This window comes from Typha angustifolia, chromosome 15 (assembly GCF_048772165.1).
Source record: "Typha angustifolia cultivar Huaian chromosome 15, ASM4877216v1, whole genome shotgun sequence".
Taxonomy (NCBI): Eukaryota; Viridiplantae; Streptophyta; class Magnoliopsida; order Poales; family Typhaceae; genus Typha; species Typha angustifolia.
The window spans coordinates 18,832,905-18,853,078 of NC_133253.1; the positions used below are offsets into that span (position 1 = coordinate 18,832,905).

At 38.1% G+C, this 20,174-nt stretch overlaps 3 protein-coding genes across 4 annotated transcripts; all 3 read right to left on the reverse strand.

The window, feature by feature from the left end:
• Nucleotides 1-355: 355 nt before the first annotated feature.
• On the reverse strand, nucleotides 356-5,538 carry LOC140778415 (E3 ubiquitin-protein ligase COP1-like). Of its 2 annotated transcripts, XM_073123115.1 has the most exons (14): nucleotides 5,062-5,538; nucleotides 4,886-4,963; nucleotides 4,579-4,734; nucleotides 3,983-4,336; nucleotides 3,451-3,605; nucleotides 3,217-3,282; nucleotides 2,198-2,276; nucleotides 1,946-2,101; nucleotides 1,745-1,843; nucleotides 1,527-1,631; nucleotides 1,268-1,447; nucleotides 978-1,088; nucleotides 649-859; nucleotides 356-551 (listed from the first exon to the last, which is right to left on the reverse strand). In XM_073123115.1, the coding sequence occupies exons 1-13, from the start codon at nucleotides 5,383-5,385 to the stop codon at nucleotides 689-691; spliced, it is 2,034 nt and encodes a 677-aa protein (XP_072979216.1). In that variant the 5' UTR covers nucleotides 5,386-5,538; the 3' UTR covers nucleotides 356-551; nucleotides 649-688. The 2 variants fall into 2 exon arrangements, with proteins under 2 accessions (XP_072979216.1, XP_072979215.1); XM_073123114.1 differs by having other exon boundaries at nucleotides 356-859; nucleotides 5,062-5,537.
• A 3,289-nt stretch (nucleotides 5,539-8,827) lies between these two features.
• Nucleotides 8,828-10,206, reverse strand: LOC140779818 (STOREKEEPER protein-like). The gene has a single exon (XM_073125102.1). The coding sequence runs from the start codon at nucleotides 10,092-10,094 to the stop codon at nucleotides 8,970-8,972; it is 1,125 nt and encodes a 374-aa protein (XP_072981203.1). The 5' UTR covers nucleotides 10,095-10,206; the 3' UTR covers nucleotides 8,828-8,969.
• A 1,121-nt stretch (nucleotides 10,207-11,327) lies between these two features.
• Nucleotides 11,328-15,915, reverse strand: LOC140779852 (protein disulfide isomerase-like 2-3). The gene is made up of 9 exons (XM_073125148.1): nucleotides 15,684-15,915; nucleotides 15,420-15,578; nucleotides 14,569-14,682; nucleotides 13,789-13,946; nucleotides 12,763-12,862; nucleotides 12,371-12,547; nucleotides 12,141-12,286; nucleotides 11,728-11,874; nucleotides 11,328-11,629 (listed from the first exon to the last, which is right to left on the reverse strand). Exons 1-9 carry the CDS (start codon nucleotides 15,792-15,794, stop codon nucleotides 11,455-11,457), a joined length of 1,287 nt encoding a protein of 428 aa, XP_072981249.1. The 5' UTR covers nucleotides 15,795-15,915; the 3' UTR covers nucleotides 11,328-11,454.
• Between the last annotated feature and the right edge of the window lie 4,259 nt (nucleotides 15,916-20,174).

Below are 20,174 nucleotides of genomic sequence, written 5' to 3' on the forward strand. Positions count from 1 at the left end.
GGTGTTTGTCTTTTATGTTGTCACATGTTTCATATTAATGCTTCTTTGTTGTGCATCCCTCGATGCCTTGCCGTGGTTCAACTACTCGCTGCACTGCATGCTTCGTCTGTATTAGCGTTTGAGATCAAATATGATCTTTATGCCAGAATGAGAATCAACATCTAAGTAGTAATGGCATCCGTCGTACAGCAGATTAAAAGCATAAGGCAGATAGTATACAGATCAGGTAAACTATGGGAGATTCTTGTTTAACTCTCAAATTGCAAATTGCAAGGTTGTGACACAGCAAAATGAAAGCATTCTTCATCAGACTGATACAATTAGTTGCTTATAATTTTCATCCTTCTTTAGCAAATTTAAAGAGGAACGAAATAAAATTTCATTAAAAACATCTCCAGTTATGTTGCATAGTGACAATTGTCACAAATAGCACACATCTATATTCAAAACGAGATACATTTCGGTACACATTTCTTCTTAAATTACACCTCAAGGGACCTGATTCTTCCCAAAACTTTTCTAGTTTTGATGGCTGATAGAAACCTCTCCAACTATGGGAAAGAAATTAGTGATAGATTAGAGTTGGGACCAAAATTTATCGAATAACCTAATGTACAAGTGAATTGGAGAAAAAAAGGAGCTACTGACTGTTCAGCTAAGCTTTCAGCTCGCAAGCTCTCATCAGCAATCAAGGAGCAAGCACAAGAACCTTGATGGTCCCCTGACTGTTTGCAGTTAACATCGTAGGGCTGTCACTTTTCCAGCAAACAGCACTAATGAAGTATGATCCAGCATCATCATCTGTGTCACTCAGATCAGAAGATCCAAATCTATGCCATGTCGCAGGCTTAGAGATAGCCTGCAAATACCCAAATTTTTTGAAATGAGGCACAGGAAAACCTAGTGAGCCAGAAAGATACAAATGCAATCATGGATCGCATCAACTGCCGGCAAAAAACTTCATTTGTTTCACTAACCTTATGGTAAACAAAAACTTCATTTGTTTCACTTCCACAAGCGATATATTCACTGTTAACTGTCAGGCCAACAAAATTCTTCTCATTCGTGTGGCCTTTGAATGTACGCACCTGAACATATATGAGATTTACTTATACTGACTAAAGACAATCAAAAGGCTTTCTTGCAAGAGGTACAGTAGGCTAAAATTAATTGCTTCATGCGACAAAATAAAAACACCAACTGCAAAAGCAGAGAAAGAAATGTAGGTTAGTTACCGAAAGGTGAAGGATAACTTCACAACACATACCGGGCAATTCTCCTTCACATCCCATAACCTCAAAGTACTGTCCGTTGATGCAGATGCAAGCTCATTATTAGATAAAAATTTAACATATGAAACTGCTTTTCTGTGGCCTCTAAAGACATGGAGCGGAGCACTTGTGTTTCTCAAATCAAAATAGTGAATGTGATGATCAGCAGAGCCGGCCTGCAAAATTGTAGTATCTGCATCAGTTCATACAAGTACATGAATAGGCAGTAGAAAAAGATAATATATAGCTACATACCGCAACAAAAATGCTTGATCCAGGATTATATTTGACACAACAGATATTTGCTTTCATGTCAATGTTAATTACGCTGGCTTCTTGCTTTGTGGACCATACTTTGACCTATATGAAGGAGAATGAAACACAAGGTGGCTCTCTCAATATTCACTGATCAAGTTAATCTCCTCTAAGAGTGGTGACATGTAGCTAGCATTAACAAAGTAATATTGAGTTACCTTGCAATCATCACTACCAGATACTAGCATATATGGTTCTATACGTGAAAAATCGACACTCCATGCTCTTTTCTCATGCTCTTCATATTCCATGACACTCTGAAATATAGAGCTCGTAAGGAGTCCACATGGCAGCAAGCAATGAATAATGAATGTGGATATAGTATAATATAGAAAGAATTCTGGAAAAGATGTAAATACCTGACGAGTGTTCACATCCCAAACAGTTACTATCCCTTCATAGTCACTGCTTGCAATAATATTTTTTGAGTACTTGTTCCAACTTAGGCAACTAAGTTTGGATCGTGTGGACATCTCTACAACAGGACAGTGTATATCTGATGGTTCATTTACAACCTAAAAAGCAATACATGCACAATAATAAAAGATTAAATATCTTTGGCCTCTGAAAAGAATCATATAAGATAAGCATATATTCCTCAAAAAGCTTACTGTGGATAATTCAAAGACTTTAATGCGCTTGGAAACGCCAGCAGTGGCAAACAGCTCATCATCACGATCAAACTCTATGCTGTATGTCAAATACTATTATAAGTTTCCTCAGGGATTTCACTCTTAAGCATGAACAAGAAACATAAAATCAAAATAATAAGAGATAAGGCTGCCACAAGAAGCAGTTAATGGAAATGAGCGCAAAAATCAAAACTGAGATCTAAAGGTACACAAACATGTAACTATCCCAGCAATTTATTATATGCACATTCTTCTTCCTTCATATAGAAAAACATTCTTATGGTACGTAAACTTCGCACAAAAAGAAGTTGCTGAAATATGCTTGATAATATCTCCATAACAGCAATTCTGGAAGTTGGACAGTTTAACTTTCCGAATCATTAATATCTTAATATCCTTGAGAAATCTAACTCACAAGAAATCAATCAAGCTTCTCCCAACCAATGATTGTCATGCTTGTGGCACGGTGAATCACCTCCTGTGCCATGTGCTGACACCTCATCGGCATGATAATCCTTGCTCCCAACAATATGGAGTCAGGTAGAGCACAACCCATAGTTGATTGCCCAGAGCCACCAAACTGATTGTCATGCTAACCTCAAATGCCCAAAGTAGGTGCCAAATTCCTGGTAAGAGAAAAGGTGCAAGAGGGGCTTGACATGAAAGCTATGAGCCCCAATTGGCAAAGAAATAAATCGACCTTAGAAATTGCAATTTAGGCTCACACAAAAATTTGCAAGTCCATTGTCTTCTAAAATGGTGTGAGACAAATTATGAAAGCCTGTTTAAGATTAAGTAAAGCTTCTCCACGAATACGAGGGGCTAATAATTACCAGAGAAGGAAATGACTTTAAGAGATAACAAACTCCAGATATGCCATAAGTTAGAAGAATGCAAGTCACACAACTCATGATGTAATGGGACACCAACGTCTAGGAGGATTGGCAAATAAGAAACTGTATAAGTTGTAAAGAATGCACTTAATTTCAGTTTCTTACCTAGATACAATATTTGCAGAGTGAAAGAGATCTCCATGTCTAAGTTCTGCTACGACACGCAACCGACTGTAAAAAGTGCAGCAAGGCAAAAAAAACGAATAGCATAAGAAATAGAACAACTTGAGAACTTGGAAACTTTGTGGCACCAAAAAAAAAACACGGTTACAATGAATATTTTTGCTAACTAATTTCAAGCATAAAACAATGGCTAACACTTCCTGTTAATTGCAGAACCTGTATCGAGTAAATGTTGTCAGTACAGACTGAAAATCCTCAAGTCCTGCATGATAGCCTTCTCTACTTATGGTATTCACTTCTCTTTCTTCTTGTCTATTCTGGTTTGGTCCAAGTCGTCGTTTTTGCAAATAGTATTCTTGGAGCTCACTAAACTGCAAAGTTCAATAAAAGATGCAAAAAAGTAAGTACACACATATTCAGGTCAAACAGATGTGCAAAACCAGGACAAATTTGAATAATAAGTTATTCTTTAAGATGGTATCAGGTGAAAATATATGGTAAGAAGATTATACTATAAATATTCTGTCCCAGAAAGTTCCAACCCTCCCATCAAAAGGGTCTGGGGAGGGCAAGATGTACTTAACCTTACACTGATTATTGGAGAAATTACAAGAATTAGAACACAAAACATTTAACACAAAGTACTAGCACTTCAACTCAAAGGATTCACTGCAGATTATCAACCAATTAAACTATTTTACTAGCTACCGGTTTCCAGTATATGAACAATGCCATGATGAACACAAACCTGTGCATGGACTCGTCTCTTCCTAGCCATAATAGCTCCTGATTGAATAAGAGTATTTGTTTGTTCTGAGCCGCTAAAGGAATCTCTTTTTTGGTGTCCTTGATAGCTTATCTGAGCCTTCACGTCGGCCTTATTACACTGTAAACTTCCAGAACACATCCCAGCAAGAGAGGTACGGGCAATGGATAGACTTCTCTGCTTGTCAGCTGTGGAAGGCCACAACTTTGTCATAAAAGGATCATCAAAATGCATGCGCAGTTTCATGGAATATCTTTCTTTTGTTCGATGTAATTCCATTCTATGTCTCTCTATAACACTTATATCTTCTTTGATAAACTGTAGATCAGTTTGGACCTGCAGAAACCAAAAGGCACATGAATCCCTATCCTGGTTATGATTAAGTAGTCTCAGTTTGTAGAGTATCAGCAGCTCTCACTGACAATGAGCTGAGGATTCAAAAAAAGATTCACAACAATAAGAAGATGCCTTCAAATGGTTACAACAGCATACTAAGTACAATTTAAATGTACCCAATTTAAATGCGAGGACAAAAGGTCTTCAAGAGAAGCAGAGAATTAAATTTTATAAACGCAAACCTCGTTCAACTCTTCCAGCTTCTGCTTTCTAAGGCAGTTTAAGAAGTCCAGCATTATTTGCATATTTGCCTCAGCTTCTTGTCGTTCCATTTTCCGTTTTTTCTCAATGAGAAGTGTCAATAGGCTATCTAGCTCTTTAGCTGACATTTCACATCCCTGTCTACAAGAATAGAAACATCTAAGTGCGCAGAAGATGACAGCTAATTCTAAGATGGCTTCGAATATAATAAAATTCTAAAGTAATTATATATATACAAGGCTTAGCTTTCTCCACAAAAATGTATGCCCCAACCAAGTAACTACTGACCTGTTGCAGCGTCAGGCGAAGCTGCTCAACCGGCGACGCGGTCTTTGCAATTTGATGGGCTGACGCCTTCTTCAGAATCTACATAAAGTCGACAGTTTGGACTCGTGAATAAACAAGAAGATTAACTAATACGAACAAACGGAAGGAGAAATTCGTTTAAGAATTGATATGAGAACCTTATCGAGGAGGAAATTGGGGAAGATTTGTGTCTTCGTGAGGTAGTGGGCGCAACAAGGGCAGTCGCTCTTGTTGCCGAGGTGGGTGACGATGCACATGTAGCAGAAGCTATGACCGCAAGCCGTCAAAAACGCGTCTTTTATCATCCCCATGCATATCGGGCAGAGCAAGTCCTTATCCGGCTCCATCTCCGGCGCCGACGCCGACGCCGATGCCGCCGCCGCTGCCACGGCCGCCTCCGTCATCCCGGAGAATGAGACGGCGGGCATCGTCTCCGTCTTCACTACGGAGGGGACGAGGGCGCCCGCCAACGAGTCCCCCATCTTTTTCCCGGTCGGGAAACGCCGCTCCTCTCCTCTTCCGGTGTATGTGGACGCGGGAGAGAAGAGAAGGACGCTGTGCGTTATAAGCCAGTCACACACACAGAGAGAGAGAGAGAGAGAGAGAGAGAGAGAGAGAGAGAGGGGGTGTATGGGTAGGAACGGACCACGTATGGAGCGTAGGAAGCTTGGAAGGGCGAGTGCATATGCGGCAGTTTGGACTTCATACAAATATTATTGAGTTATTGGTTCAGGGTCAGAAGACTGCTGGTTTATTGAGAAATATTTTTAAATATTTAAATAGTATATTTATAGTTCCAAATAATTTTAAAAACTACAAAAAATATCTTTAAAACCAAGACAATTGTATTTCTTCTATTATTTAGCATTTTTTTACTAATATTTCGGTCTAAGTACATCAACTCGAATCATATGACTTATACAAAATTATATTCTAATTAAACTTTTACTTTTTAAATATAATACTTTAAACTAAATTATTTTTCAGGGTAAGTAATAAAATAATTAGATATTAAAGACAACTAGATTATTTATTTATTTTTTAAAAGTAGATTCTTGAAACTGAGATCAATTATATTTTCGGTCCGATTACAAAAATGCAGTAATTTGTCTTACCTACTACTTTCCTTTTTGCTGTTTTGGATGTTGGCTAATATCCTTTACAGGAATGATTCTGTCAGTAAAGCTTTTGTTTGGGTGGGAAGGCATAGAATCAATGCATTTCGCTGCCTGGCAAGTTGAACGAGAGTTTGCTTGCAAAATGTAGAGATCAAGGTGGTCTTGGCATCATCAACCTCCGACTTCAGAAAGTTGCTCTCTTAGCAAAGCAAAGTGCCAGTCGAAATTATTAGGTGATGTCAGGACTTTTTTTTGGAAAGACTTGATTCTCATACCATATCATTGTTGGAAAATTCCTCTCAGAGGACAATGCCTCCTTTGCATGCTCATTCGTATGGGAAGGAGTTCTGAAAACAAATTTCACTTTCCTCATTGGAATCAATTATTTAGTGGGCAATGGAGAATGGATTGATTCTGGGACAGATAGATGAGGCTACAAACATCTCATTTTGCACCTATTCTCCTCATGAATATTATGTATGGATCAATCAGCCGAGACCGAGACCGAGACCACACCGATGAGAAGCAGAATTGTTTCTCTCTCAAGAGAGAATTATAGAGAATCCAATTAGGAACCGGGATGAAGACGACCTCACCAAGTTCTTCTATTTGCCTCCCCACAGCCTACCCAGCTTTCACCAGAAGAAATGGATGAAAAAAAATAGCCTCCTTAACCCGAAGATCCTCCTTGGTAGATCCACCTTCAATTTTCAGACAGAGCATCGCTCAAAAAGATTTTCATGATATTCACACTCTAGTCATGGATGGATAACTGACAGCTACCGGAAATCGGATTATATGGAGATTAATTCCTAATAAAGAATCAAAGATAGATAGTCAAATCTCACTATAACCTCATCAATCTTTCCGAAGTCAGGTTAATCAAGCACGAATAGAATATGAAAACTCACAGTACCCACTAAAGTGAAGATATTCCTGTGGGCACGCACATCCTTCCTAGGGGAGAGGGGCATTGATGTGCTCTTTGTTGTAATTTGGTGGAAAACATGGAGAGAGCCAAACAAGAGCATCTTTAAATTCTCTACGTTGACTACCACCAGCTTCTCAGAAGTGAGAATCTTACTTTCCTACTGACAGCCCCCTTCCCTTCCCTTTGCTGCCTTTTTCTGCTCTATGCCATTTGTAATCCTCCCTGATTTACTTGAAACACCCCCTTCCTCCTCTTTGGACACTCTATTATCCTTTGTATAACTGGATCTAACCCTTTTTTCTATAAAGAAAAAATAATAATAAAATCAAGTAGTCGATTCACCAGTCCAATTAACCTGTCCAATTTTCATAACTATGACTATAATCATACCATCAAATTTGTTACTCTTAAATTTGATGCCTTAATAAAGTACTCCATTCTGAAAGTATAACATAATTATGCAGTTATCCTCCTGGGTAGCCAATTATCCGTCATAGATAAAAACTTTATGTATCTTTCTTCTCACTATGTGCCAACAATGCAACAAACCCTAGAATGACTAGTTACAAGAAGGCAAAAAAAAACTAGCCAGTATTCACAATGACATAAATAATTCTGCAGGACTCTCGTATGAATTCTATATTCAGGACCATGTAAGACTCAGATATTGAATAAGGTACAATAAGTGGCTCAACTCAAACTTGCAATATAGTCAAACCTTTCAACAGTAAACAATCAAGCTGAGAGGCTTCACAAGTTGAGATTAGCATTTGCTCTTAATGCACAGTCTTCATCTGATAGGGTGCTTGCTATACAACCTTGGCTGGGCTGCTTCCCATGTCATGCAGTAGCTGAATTTGTATCAAACTGCTATTTCAATTACATGATGCAAACAGATCTGTTGCCCTGTTAGTTTTCTTTACAGAAGCTTTATCAAGGTTGCAAGAGTCTATGGGTAGTCATTTAATTCAACTGGAGCCAGAAGACTTCCAGTAAAGACCTTACTGTCACTAGCTACACAAGTGAACAGAGTAACCAGTATGTAGAATCTGAGCACACGTCAAATTTCTAGCTAAAGCCATCTCAAGGGTATCCTTTATTTATAAGAGTATCCTTGAGGGAAATTACCATATTGAAACTAGAAATTACTCCCAAAGCAGTATCTAGAAAATAAATAACCTACCTGACAAGCAATCGAAACCCTCGCACATGCAATACAAACAAACAAGGGCAACCAACAAGAAAAGCAAGTTCGAAGGTTCAGAAAAGATGGGAGTTAGAAGTTATAGATTTTACTCGTCCACCAAATACAAAGAACATTCTATGACTGCATTCCTATTAATACGGAGAACTATCAACCACCTATAGCACAAACCTGCAGCATTAACTTGAATAATCAACAAAGAGCACAGAGAACCAATAGGATACAAAAAGAAAAGTTACAGACCAGATTTATGATCTAATTAGTAATTCACTGTCATATCCTTCTTAGAATTGGAGCCACTGTTTCACAGTAAAAGGAAGTGCTATCATCTCCTTTCTTACTACTTCTTCCCCTGGCAGTTTTGATTCAGACAACTACTAAATGAATGAAATTGCTGGCTAAATAATCCATATTGGACATGCCTAGACCATCTAAGAGTGAGGCATATGGAAAACATTGTGCAGCTCAGAGCTGAAGACAATGATAGATGCCCATCGACATTAACTGGATCATTTGAAAATTATGAATAATAACATCGACCCTAACCACATAATCATAATAATTGCTATCTAGACCAACAAAGATTTCTTCCAGATCTTCTAAGCCAGAAGGTAAAACATTTGTTTGTTTACAATAAGTAAAGAACTAATGAAGAAACCTATTATCATTCATGCATGATAAACCACACTAATATATATCAAAAAGAGGCGCATTGACATCTACACAGCAAATTTACCATAGAGAATGAAATTCTACTAGTTAGATTCAATCAAAATTAAGACATTACGGTACCATGAAAACCTAATATGTCCATCACTCTGCTTTTGCAAGAGCATCAAGCATCATCTTCACTGTCTCCTTCATCAGATCCATCCTGCGCAAGTGCTGCCTAATATCAGCTATCCTCTGCTTTTTGAACTTCTCCTCCATTGCTTTCGCCTTAGACTCATCAAGCAACTCAAAGGCCCTCTTGAACGATGTGCCGCACGGATGATCTTTCCCCAGCTGTTCAATCGCCTCGTGGAAGTATGGGTAGGAAAGCTTCTCCTTCCCAGACTCCACATTACCATTAGTTATCCGATGAAGCTTCCCTGCTGCAACTGGGTTTGCATTATCATCGTCACTCTCTTCTCTGGCATCTTCATCGCTATCAGCACCGGCATTCTCAGAGGCGGTACTCTTCGATCCCCATAGGTTCTTTGAGAGCTCAAAGGCAGTTTTTTCATGGGGTTTTGTAAACTCGGGGCCAGCGCCATTCTTTCCTCGGGTGGCGGCGGCCGTGAATTTCTGCTTGAGGCGGCGGACCTTGTCGGCGAGCTGCGTGGTCGTGACCTCAACCTGGAGGGATCCACGGATGAGCCCATGAAGCGCTTCCACGTCCTGGATGGAAGTCGGGAGAGCACCCTTCTTAGAGCGGTAGTCTGCAATGCCACGGAGGATCGCAATCTCATCATCCGGGCCCCAGAGCCGCCTCCTTTGCTCAGAGGGAGGTTCGGAAGAAGCCTTTGGCTTCTTCGCCCGGGGTTCGGACGAGGCGAAGGTCTTCCTAAAGTTGGGGGAGGCATCCATGGGCCGGGAGCTGATGGGTTTGATAGAGGGGTCGACAGCGCGAGCCGGACGCTGGGCAGGCGCGGGATCCTCCTCTTCCTCAGAGAACTCCTCGTCTTCCTCGCCGGAGGAGGAAGCTGATTTGGTGGGATTTGGAGAAGGTTGCTGGGGTTTGGATCGGGGCTGCGATGGTGTTTGGTCCTTGGTCTGATCGGCGTCGGAGTCGGAGGTAGAGCTCTCGTTACCTGATCCTTCTCCGGCTTCGTTATCCTCGTTACTGGGATTGGTAAGGTTTTGGGGAGGGTTGGTGGACTTCTTGAACTCTTGCTCGTCGTCGGAGGAGGACTCGGAGGAGGACGGAGGGGCGGGAGCGGGGCGCTTCGGGGCCATGTTTTGGATCGGAAGAGAAGAATTAGTGGGGGTTAGGGTTTTGGAAAGATCCGATTGTTTTATAAGCAACTTGAAGTGATTCGCCAGGCAACATGAGCACGAATTATATGAGTATTAGGATTATCCCGTCCGTTGAATCAATGTGTAGATGATCAATATCTTGCCCCTGAATCCGGTGGAGTATCCTGCCATTCCTGCGGTATTACGACTTCGGGCGCCGATTCTTTCACATACGACTACTACAAGTATTGGCATATTAGTAAAAAAAAAAAGATTTGTGTAACTTTCCGGTTATACGCTTCTTCCGTTATTTTTTTTAGTTTTATTTTTTAAGATATGATTGTGATAGATATAATTAAATCTTAATTATATAAAATATTATTTAATATTAGATAATTTAAATTTAATTATTTATCTTTATAAAAGATAGACGTCAATTTAAATTTAATTCTCCGTCTTATTAAAATTTAATTTATATTAATTTTGAAATAATCAGAGAAGATATATAGATAATTAAAAAAATTGAAGAGATAATATTTAATTAAACTTTCATCAAGTTGATTGTAGAAAGATATCATTACACTTATTCTCATATATATATATATATATATATTACTCTCGAGGTATATAATTATGTATAATTTTATTTAAATAAATTAATATAAAAAATAATGTGTAGAATAATATTTTTTAAAAATAAATAATTATCTACTGAATCAGTAATATTTTTATTTACTTTTACATTCCTATTGTACCTTGAGAATATTATCGGTTAAATCTTTATCGAGTTAATTGATAAACACTTATTCTTCACTATTTATTAAATGCAAGCTCAGCACTGGATGGATTAGTCAAGCTTAAATAGCCATGAACTATATCAACATTTAATTACCTAACTATAGTCTTAAAAACTAAGTTGTCTTTATATTTGTTCGATACGTAAGACTTATCAAGCCAAGATAAAAGCTCAACCTATTTGGACAGGTGAGTTCAAGCAGCTTGATTATTTGAACAGCCCTATCAGGAATATAACCAATCGCATATGAGCCGTAACTCTATACGACGATTATACAACGCCAGAATCCATGCTCTCCTTGAGAATTTCCTTAATCTGTAAATAAAGATCCATACGGTTTCCTTGCATTTTGCTCGAAAAGTAAATTTCCTTCTGTCTTTCACTCTGTAATAAGATGTTAGCTTAATAGGGAATGCTCTCTGAAACGTTCCACAAAATAATCTAAACAAAATTGTCTTAAAGCATGTAAATGTTCAGTTTTTTGAAGAGTTAATCAGACATTAACAAGAATCAACAAGAGTAACACACTCCATCGGAATCCTTCCCCATTGCTGTGCCTCTTGATCACAATTCGTCTTTATTTCCGGTGTCATCGCCCATGAGCTCTTCCAGTGAGAACTCGTCCTCCTCAAGGATCTCTCCGTCCTTACCATCCCATGGTTCTGTTTTAACAATGGTTGGGGTGTTCTCCAGGGGAAGATTTCCCTTACCACCACGGCCTGCTTCCTTCACAAACTCACTGGAGGTAGATAGAAATTCTCATTAGTCCACTTCCAGAGGAGCAAATCTAATCACCATATGACAAAAAGCAACCATGATCCTTAGAAAGGAACTTACATTATTTGGTCATGCTGAAAGGCACTTTTGAGTGGCGCATATGCGCCTTTCTTGACATTAAGCGCTACCAGAGCTGGGTAACCATACCCACCTACTCCAACCTGCTTCTCGAGGTCAGGTTGCTTGCCAGCTGCCGTCCAAACATAACTGCAAGGCACATCCATTTAGTTCATTCATTCATTCATGTCATCTTAGTTACACTCGTCAAAGCACAGTGATATGTTTTGGCTGATCAAGCTACTCTTAGGTATGGCAAATTGCATATTGTTGTTTTAAAAAATTAGAACATAAATAAGCTAGTCAGATCGCTAATCTTTTGTACATTATAGTGATCCTAAAAAAGGTTGTACGTGTACTGTATAAGTATTACTAGCTAACATAGATGACCAGCTAGTATATTTCTTGGAACTTGCCTATAAGGGCTCCTTTTGAACTTCTCAGCAACAGATAATAGTAGGTCAAGGTACTTATTCCTTCCCTCTGCCTTTGAATCCAAAATGTCAGGGAGGAAGGCCACGAAACATATGGCAGCCGAAGCACACTTGTCTTCCATTGCATCCTACAAAAAAAAAAGATCTTATAGAGTCAGATATATAATTCACCCTTTCAACAAGAAAAGGCGACGGATGAAAAGAATGCATACAGGGCCAGTCAACTCAGACACTTCAGGTGGAGCAACATTGGTTTCCAGCTGCTCTAGTGCAAATGACTCGATTGCTGCTGCAGCTCTGGCCCCCTCGTAAAGATATGGGCTGTCCTTGTCAATACCAAATACCAAAATGGTAGGAAAGCCTTGCACGTTGAACCTGCTCATCAAAGACTGAGAAGCTTGCAAGTCAGCATATAATACAAAGATCTCAACAAGGTTTATAAGGAGAGGGCAGAAAGCCATTGATCAACATGATATGTAGGACGAAATGGAGCCATGTACTTCAGATTTCCCATGCACCAGAATAATGTTATCTCGTTCTCACTATTCCTGTAACTATTCCCAGAAGTTGAGGGGGAAAAGGATCCATCTGAAGATCAACATACCTTTTCAGCATCACAATCAACATGGCCCAGCTTCACCTTGCCCTTCAAATTATTTGCAGCTCTTTTCCACTCTGGTGCCAATTTTTTGCAATGCCCACACCTGCAGCAGATGAAGTATATGATCTCATAAACTAAAGAAATAAAGTTAAGCTGTTGAGAGAATAAGATATTGACGTGGAGCAATGTAATCCTGAATACACTACCGTGTGAAGCAACTAATTGTATGATGAAATATCAGAATAAAAAAAACAATGGACAAGATCAGCACACCTCAGCTGCACTGTTGATTTCTTGTTTATATTGAAAGAATCACAAACCTTGGAATAACAGAAAAATTGTAGTTCATAAAGTTGCTCCCTTCAAAGGAACTTTGTCGATAAGTTTCCAATTGACAGTATAGCAAGTAGCAATTTTTAACTCTCTCAGTAGTTAAATGCTTTCAGATATTTGGTCTTTGTCAAATAGAACTCTTTCAAAGGTTACCAAAAAAATATTGTAACTCCAAACGGAATATAGACACGTGTAGGACTTCCTTTGACTTGGAAAAAAGGTCCATTAGTCAAACCAAAACCAAATTCCAACCGAAAGAGTTTAGTACAGAAGTAGACAAGGGCAAAATAGAAAGGTCTAAACCTTCGCTGGAATATGACCAGACCTACATCCTCACTGATCATATCACACATGCTCCAGTTAAGACAAATCCTCCTATATTGTTTTTAAGCATCATCACAACAAAATAAAGGAGATATAGGAGATCCAAATTGCTCCTCCATGAGATGACTTGCGTTTTCTGCACGTATATGATGCAGTAAAGGCTCTTCCAGTAAAAAAAAAAAAATCTAAACCTAAGATTTAGATCAGAGATTTATTCTCCTAGATCAGAGTTTCCAGACCTTGGAAGTAGAGGGAACACAGAATGAATCATCAGGTGACAAAACCATAATCTTCAGAAATCAAAAATTAAAACTTATACATAGATCTTGATTGTTCACATGAAAACTGATAAATGTGTTTTAAGCTACGTACCATGGTGCAAAGAATTCCACAATCCATAGGTCCTTGCTTTTAAGGACGAGTTCGTCAAAGTTACGGGAGTTCAGCTCTATTGAAGCACTTGTTTCAGATTTCTGACTTGAACCTCCAGAAGTCTTGCCATTCAACCGTTCCTTAAGAAGTGCCTTAACCTGCGCATGAGAAAGCATGTGGCTGTCTTTTAACTTGTATTCATGTCAAAGTGGAAAAATCAATTCCCATACCCTACGAATGATGCATTTTAGATGACAAATAAATGGAACATAATTGGCTTGGCTTATAATTAAGTATTATTTGTAAGTCAAAGCATTTAGTTGATGAGAAGATGCTACTTAACGTTCTAAATATATATGAAGACATCGTAAAGTATTGTAACCTTGTAGGAATCAAAGGCGTAAAAGAAAGTAAAGAAGAAAAGATATGTAATTGTATATCACTGAAAGAACCTAGAAAAGCAGGTCCGTGACAAACTATCATCTAATGTCGAGGTTCTTTTGTAAATGGCATGGCTTCACATCTGGGCAACTAAATAGTGACAATTAATCCAAATGAATGCAAACACATCTTGCAATACTGTATACAGTGTAGTACAGAAAAGACATCGAGCCCACAGCTTATGCATCATTCACAAAGTGCATATGCTATGGTTGCAATACTGTATACAATGTGGTACAGAAAAAACATCGAGGCCACAGCTTATGTATCATTCACAAAGTGCATATGCAATGGTGGATGAAATAATGGTAGAAGTTTGAAAGAAGCTTTCTAACAAACCTGTTGCAAAGCAAATTCTGCAAGTGGCTTTACATCCCTTGCTCCTTGATAATCCAATGGAGGCTTGCCGGGTGAGAATACTTTTATTGTAGGGAAACTTTTAATTCCATATTCCTACGTAAAATACCACCAGATTAGAGTTAATCCCTTATAAACACATTACTTCAGAAATTGATAGAATACAAGGAAAGTCTACAGTGTAATGTTTATAGTTCATTTAAATAATTTCCAGATACACAAAAACAATGCACCGTCCAGTTATCACAAAAAATCGAAGATGATGTACGGACAATTATAGAATAAAACTAATGGTTTAAAATAAAGTGATGGTAGAAAATTCTAGATTACTAGTATTTAGATGATTATCAAGAAATATGAACACACTACTCTTAATTAAGGATATGCTGTTATGTGCAACAGAGAGTGAAGAATAATTTTACCACAATATAACTCATTTCTATCTTCTAAGTTTTAATCATTTTTCATTGATCTGAAAAGACAAAGGCAAATATTACAGATAAAATCATCACGGCCAACCAGGTCATTACTAGGTGATATACAAGAGAATCTATAAGAGAAAACCAACAGAAAGAAGTTATTGTCATTAAAACAGGACAATCAATCAATTAATACATTAAATTGTTAATTTCCGATCAAGCATTCATGGGCGAGAGTAAACATAAAACCACTTTTTTTTTTTTAATTTCTCACTCTTTCACAATGAATAGATCCCTTCAGATCAAATTATCCACTGAACTCATAGCGTACAAAAGTCAGCCAAAGGAAGATCAAAGAAAGCAAAATCTAACCAGATCGTCACATATAATTATAAAAAAGCAACCATTTCAGACCTCCGCGAGAGCCTTATGCGCATCGGCGTCGAGCGCCGCAACAGTTGCCACGCCTTTCAAGACGGTGGCGGCCTTCTCCCACGTGGGGGTCAGGGCTTGACAGTGGCCGCACCAGGGCGCAAAGAACTCTACCAGAACGATCCCATTCGAGTTCAATACCTGCATCCCGTACAACGAACCAAGAAAATAGTAAAAAAAAGGCACGGATCGAAGATTACCTTAAAAGTAGAGAGAGAGAGAGAGTTGATCTGAAGCTCTGAAGACCTTGGATTTGAAATTGGAGGGGTTGAGCTGGACGACGGGAGAAGAGGGCGAGTAGAGAGCTGTGGCTGCGGAGAAGAGGAGAAGGAGAGCGAGGAAGAAGACGACGCGCATTTCTAGGGTTTATTCTTCTCTTCTCCTTTCCTTAGTTCGCGGCAAGAAGTGGATCAAAGTGATGGAAGACCTCTCGAGAACGACGGATGAACTCTGCGGCGTCCTTCTGTAGGAAGAACGACTTAAAACGAGCCCCGGTGGGGGGGGGGGGGGGGTTGGAGAGAGAACACACGACAAGACGCGTGTAGTGTCCAATACCAGCCCCCCACGTAGGCTCCACATCAGCTTGTAGGGAGTCCGCATGTACCTCTTATTGCTTAAATGGCTTCCAATAGGCCCAGCTAATGGTCCCAACGTACCAAATGGATCTAAGGCCACATAGCATTTGTTTCGCAAAGCCCAGTAGCTTATTAAATGAGTAATAGGCTCAAAAGCAAAGCCTACAAAGACATCACAAGTTTGGAACTAAAAAGCCCAATCAGGTGAGCCTCGAGATTCGAGAACTGAGAAGCCTCGGAAAAAGAGACCGAAGGGAAACTTACATTTCACACCCTATCATTTAATGCTGTTACGATTTTGGATTTCAACCAAAGTTTATGAAAGATCTGACATAACTTTGGGTATTTTTCTAAAAATAATATCTGAAAGAATAAAGTTAATACGTAAATAGTGCTCGGATGATTATTTTTTCATATATATAGATATATTTTTAATTAGAACACTATAAAAATAAAATTGTCCAGCTCTCACGTAACGTACATGGAAAATCCAATCCGTAGTCTAAGTAAGAGACGCAGTACGAAATGGAATGGAGGAATAGGCTGATGATACGTACGTGGGCACATCTGGTTTGCTTGAAGCATTTGAACTCTTCCATTGCTCGTTCCCTGGGAGTAAAAATGGTCCCTTTTCTGCCATGGCTTTGTGGTTTTAGCCATTCGATGAGTCCATTCCTCTACATCCTACTTCCCTGCGAATCTCTGGTGTACTCCTCCTCAACCAGAGCAGTCAAGAACATGACTGGTTGTATTCTTTCGTTGGTCCCTGGACAATTGGTTTTGGATCTTCCTTTGTTGATGGAGACTTGAAGTGCGAGTCTCTCAACTATAGACTATTTTTGATATAGATCATCTGACATTTTGACTCTATAAATTATTAAATATCTCATCGAAAACGTTTCAGTCTTATTCTTTACTTTTATATTTTTTTTTCCTAAAATAAGATAAGAGTAAAATGATTGCTAGCGACTTAAAAATTTATCATGTGATATTATTTTAACAATAAATTATAACAAAGAGTCATTTTATATAATTAAGAGGCTCACAAAATATATGAGAAAATAAATATCTAGGTGTAATTATCCATTGATAAATAACTATAATGAATGAGAAAAAAAAAAAAAAGAGAGGATAAAACACATATTCGTAGGATCTGAGTTGCTATCAAGCCCCAACAGCTCGAAAGGTACGTAAATCTAGCCTTTCATTTATTTTGTGTCACAAGATCCTTAATTAAAATCTATAACTTGGATTGAGCTTTTAAGTAGAAGAAATACTAGCATCATTTTATGAGGGTAATTTTATTAGGAAGGTCGAACTAACAATCTAACATTCTCTAATCCTACGATGACTTTCTACGGACTTTACATGAGTTTTTTTTCAATCAAACTAGAGCTACAAAAAAGTTGCTTTTATTCATGTGAGCTTCGAATTAATCTCAAAGCTTCTGGATTCCTTTCCTCTAACAATAATAATATCAACCGCCTTATAATCCAACCCTGCCCAGATTTTTTGTTTTTTAAAGAGTGTCATTTCGGATCTAATATTGTCTTACCGACATTATATCCGACAAAAGATTACGAATATATAACGCATGCGTTTTGTCACCTTAATGCACTTTGCCGTCATTCCTACGGCGATGCAACTTGCTTAAAATTCTCCATATCCGATGGCCACTTGTTGCAAGAGGAGATTGTTAATCTGTGATATTACATGAGTGCCCTACTTAAAGAGATCAACCAACTTGTCCAACGAAAATTATGCTACTCTAGTCTCTACAATAAAGGTAAGGAGCTTCCTGATGCAACTGTAGTTCCTCAATTATTCTTCCTTTTCCGCCCCCAACTCTTTCCAGGAAAACTATATACCAATGTTCCTTTTATCTTGTCCATGATTCGTGGATAAAAAAAGAATGAAAATTCTTTGGCAACCAGCAAATCTTCAAATAGCTGACTTTTGGGTCATTATATGCCTAATTTAGCTGGAAGTCATCATCAATGTGAAGATTTCTACACCAATTTAACAAATACACTACAAATGTGGCATTATCTAATGACATCTGCGGTGATCAATAGCACTCAGTACCCTATGAAAAAAATTATCCTGACTACATATAGTCAAACTGTTATCTTAAGTAGGTAGATTAGGATTCAATCGTTAGTTGCTCCTAAAAGATCATCTCTTACGAGTCCTTAACATATCAGAGGAAAACTTTAATCCCTTGGTATAATCCTATCTTAAAAAGAATATCCTATATGCAACAACATCAGATTCTTCAAACACAAACTACCCAGAAAACTCTAGATAACATGAGAATAACAAAATAATAATTGTTATCTCTAGAATTTTTTCTGTACAGTAAGTGGATCGATGGTCAATATGATAAGCCTATGCTAGAATCCTACTAACAATAATTTTTCTGTAACAAAGGGACCACTTATAAGATTTTCATATTTTACGATTCAAAGGAGATATCTGGTCACAAGATTTGATGGTTTCTCCAGCGACATCCTTGCGTTAATAAAGACATTCGGTCCTTTTCCTACATTAATGGTGACATTTCCAGCACTAATAAAGGCAGAGATCAAGCTAATATGCAGTTTATATGTCATATTGGAATGACATTAGTCTAAATCGTAAATTCTGGGTGAGGATTACCTACAGAAACTGCAAGATTCATAACAAGCTATCTTTGAAAAATAATTATTTAAGTTTTATCTTTGATATATATATTTTTTTTCTGAGAGTTTTTGATTATTTTAAGTTTGCAGTCGATTTCTTTTTTTCATGCATTTAATTTATTTTAAAAACTTAGATACAAATTTAGATTAATTTTATTATGTCTGAATCCAACTTAGCAAAACTATCAAACCAAACAAAGACTTTTAGTTATAAGATATTTTTTTCAATTCAACGACTTATAAAAATTGCTGCCTACTTCAGTAGTTTTGCTGAGCTGAATCTGAGGTAATAAAACTCACCTAGATTTGTATCTAAATTTCAAATTATACTAAACATGCAATGTATATATTTTTTTGAGAGGGCTAGTTTGGTTAAAAACTCTTTTTTGGAGAATAATATAGAGAACCACTTAGAACTAAAAACTTTATAGGAACAGTATCGTATGCCCAGTCTTTTAACTTTTAGTCATGAGTCTTCATGCACGGCAGCATGGCTCTCAAAAAACCCTACGATTAAAGCTACAGTGGGGCTAGCTGCAGGCGTCTGCAACACCTATTAAAACTTATTTGGCATTCACTAGATTCCCTCCCTCCTCCTCCATGCCCTTGGCCTTCAAATGTACTCCAGTACAGAAGCTAGCAATCAACAATGCCAACCACTGACGCCATTTTTTGTACAGCTGGAACCATGAGAGATCACAGTGTCTCAAACTTTATTTTAGCACGTATGTTACACGAATTAAAGAAAAAGAACGGGAAAAGGGTCTTAATGCCATCTGAAGTCTGAAGCCTGAATCAATGAACTCCAAGCTGGAATTGCACTTATTCACCAAGGACACGTACGAAAATGGCAGTGGAGCCCCGGTTCCCATAGTGGAGAAGACACTAGTGGTAGAGATGCTCTAGTGAGCTGTAATATATGGATGGATTACCAATGATAAGAAATTTATTGGATGCAGCCATTTCTACTACTTGGGTTGGTCTACGTTCTTTTCCAGGCCACAAATCTAGTTTAAGTTTTGAACTAGGGTTAAGTGTTCAATTTGCCAACACATTTTTGATGACTTCAGAGTCTAAGGATAACCACTTAGGAAGTGGAGAAGTTTCTGCAATAATTTGAGCCAAACTACGAACACACCTGTCACTCACGCGTAGGTCTTCTATAGCCACCATATCGTTTCATTAGGATTGGTCCATATCCATCAATACTGCATGGAATGGAACCTCCTGGATTTTGAAAACGGTCCAATTAATATTAGCATTTTAACCATAAAACGATTGCCATTTTAAAGTCAAATAGGTTAATTATCTCTTTATTTATTACGGTTTAATTTGTTATTTCCAACTCACAGAACCGAGTAATCCGGTGTCTGATTTCCTTTTTTTTTTGAGATATATATATATATATATATAAGCAACAAAATAAAACAGCTCACAATGCTTACATATCAAGTTCTGAAACTCCTTATCGTCAAGCTTTT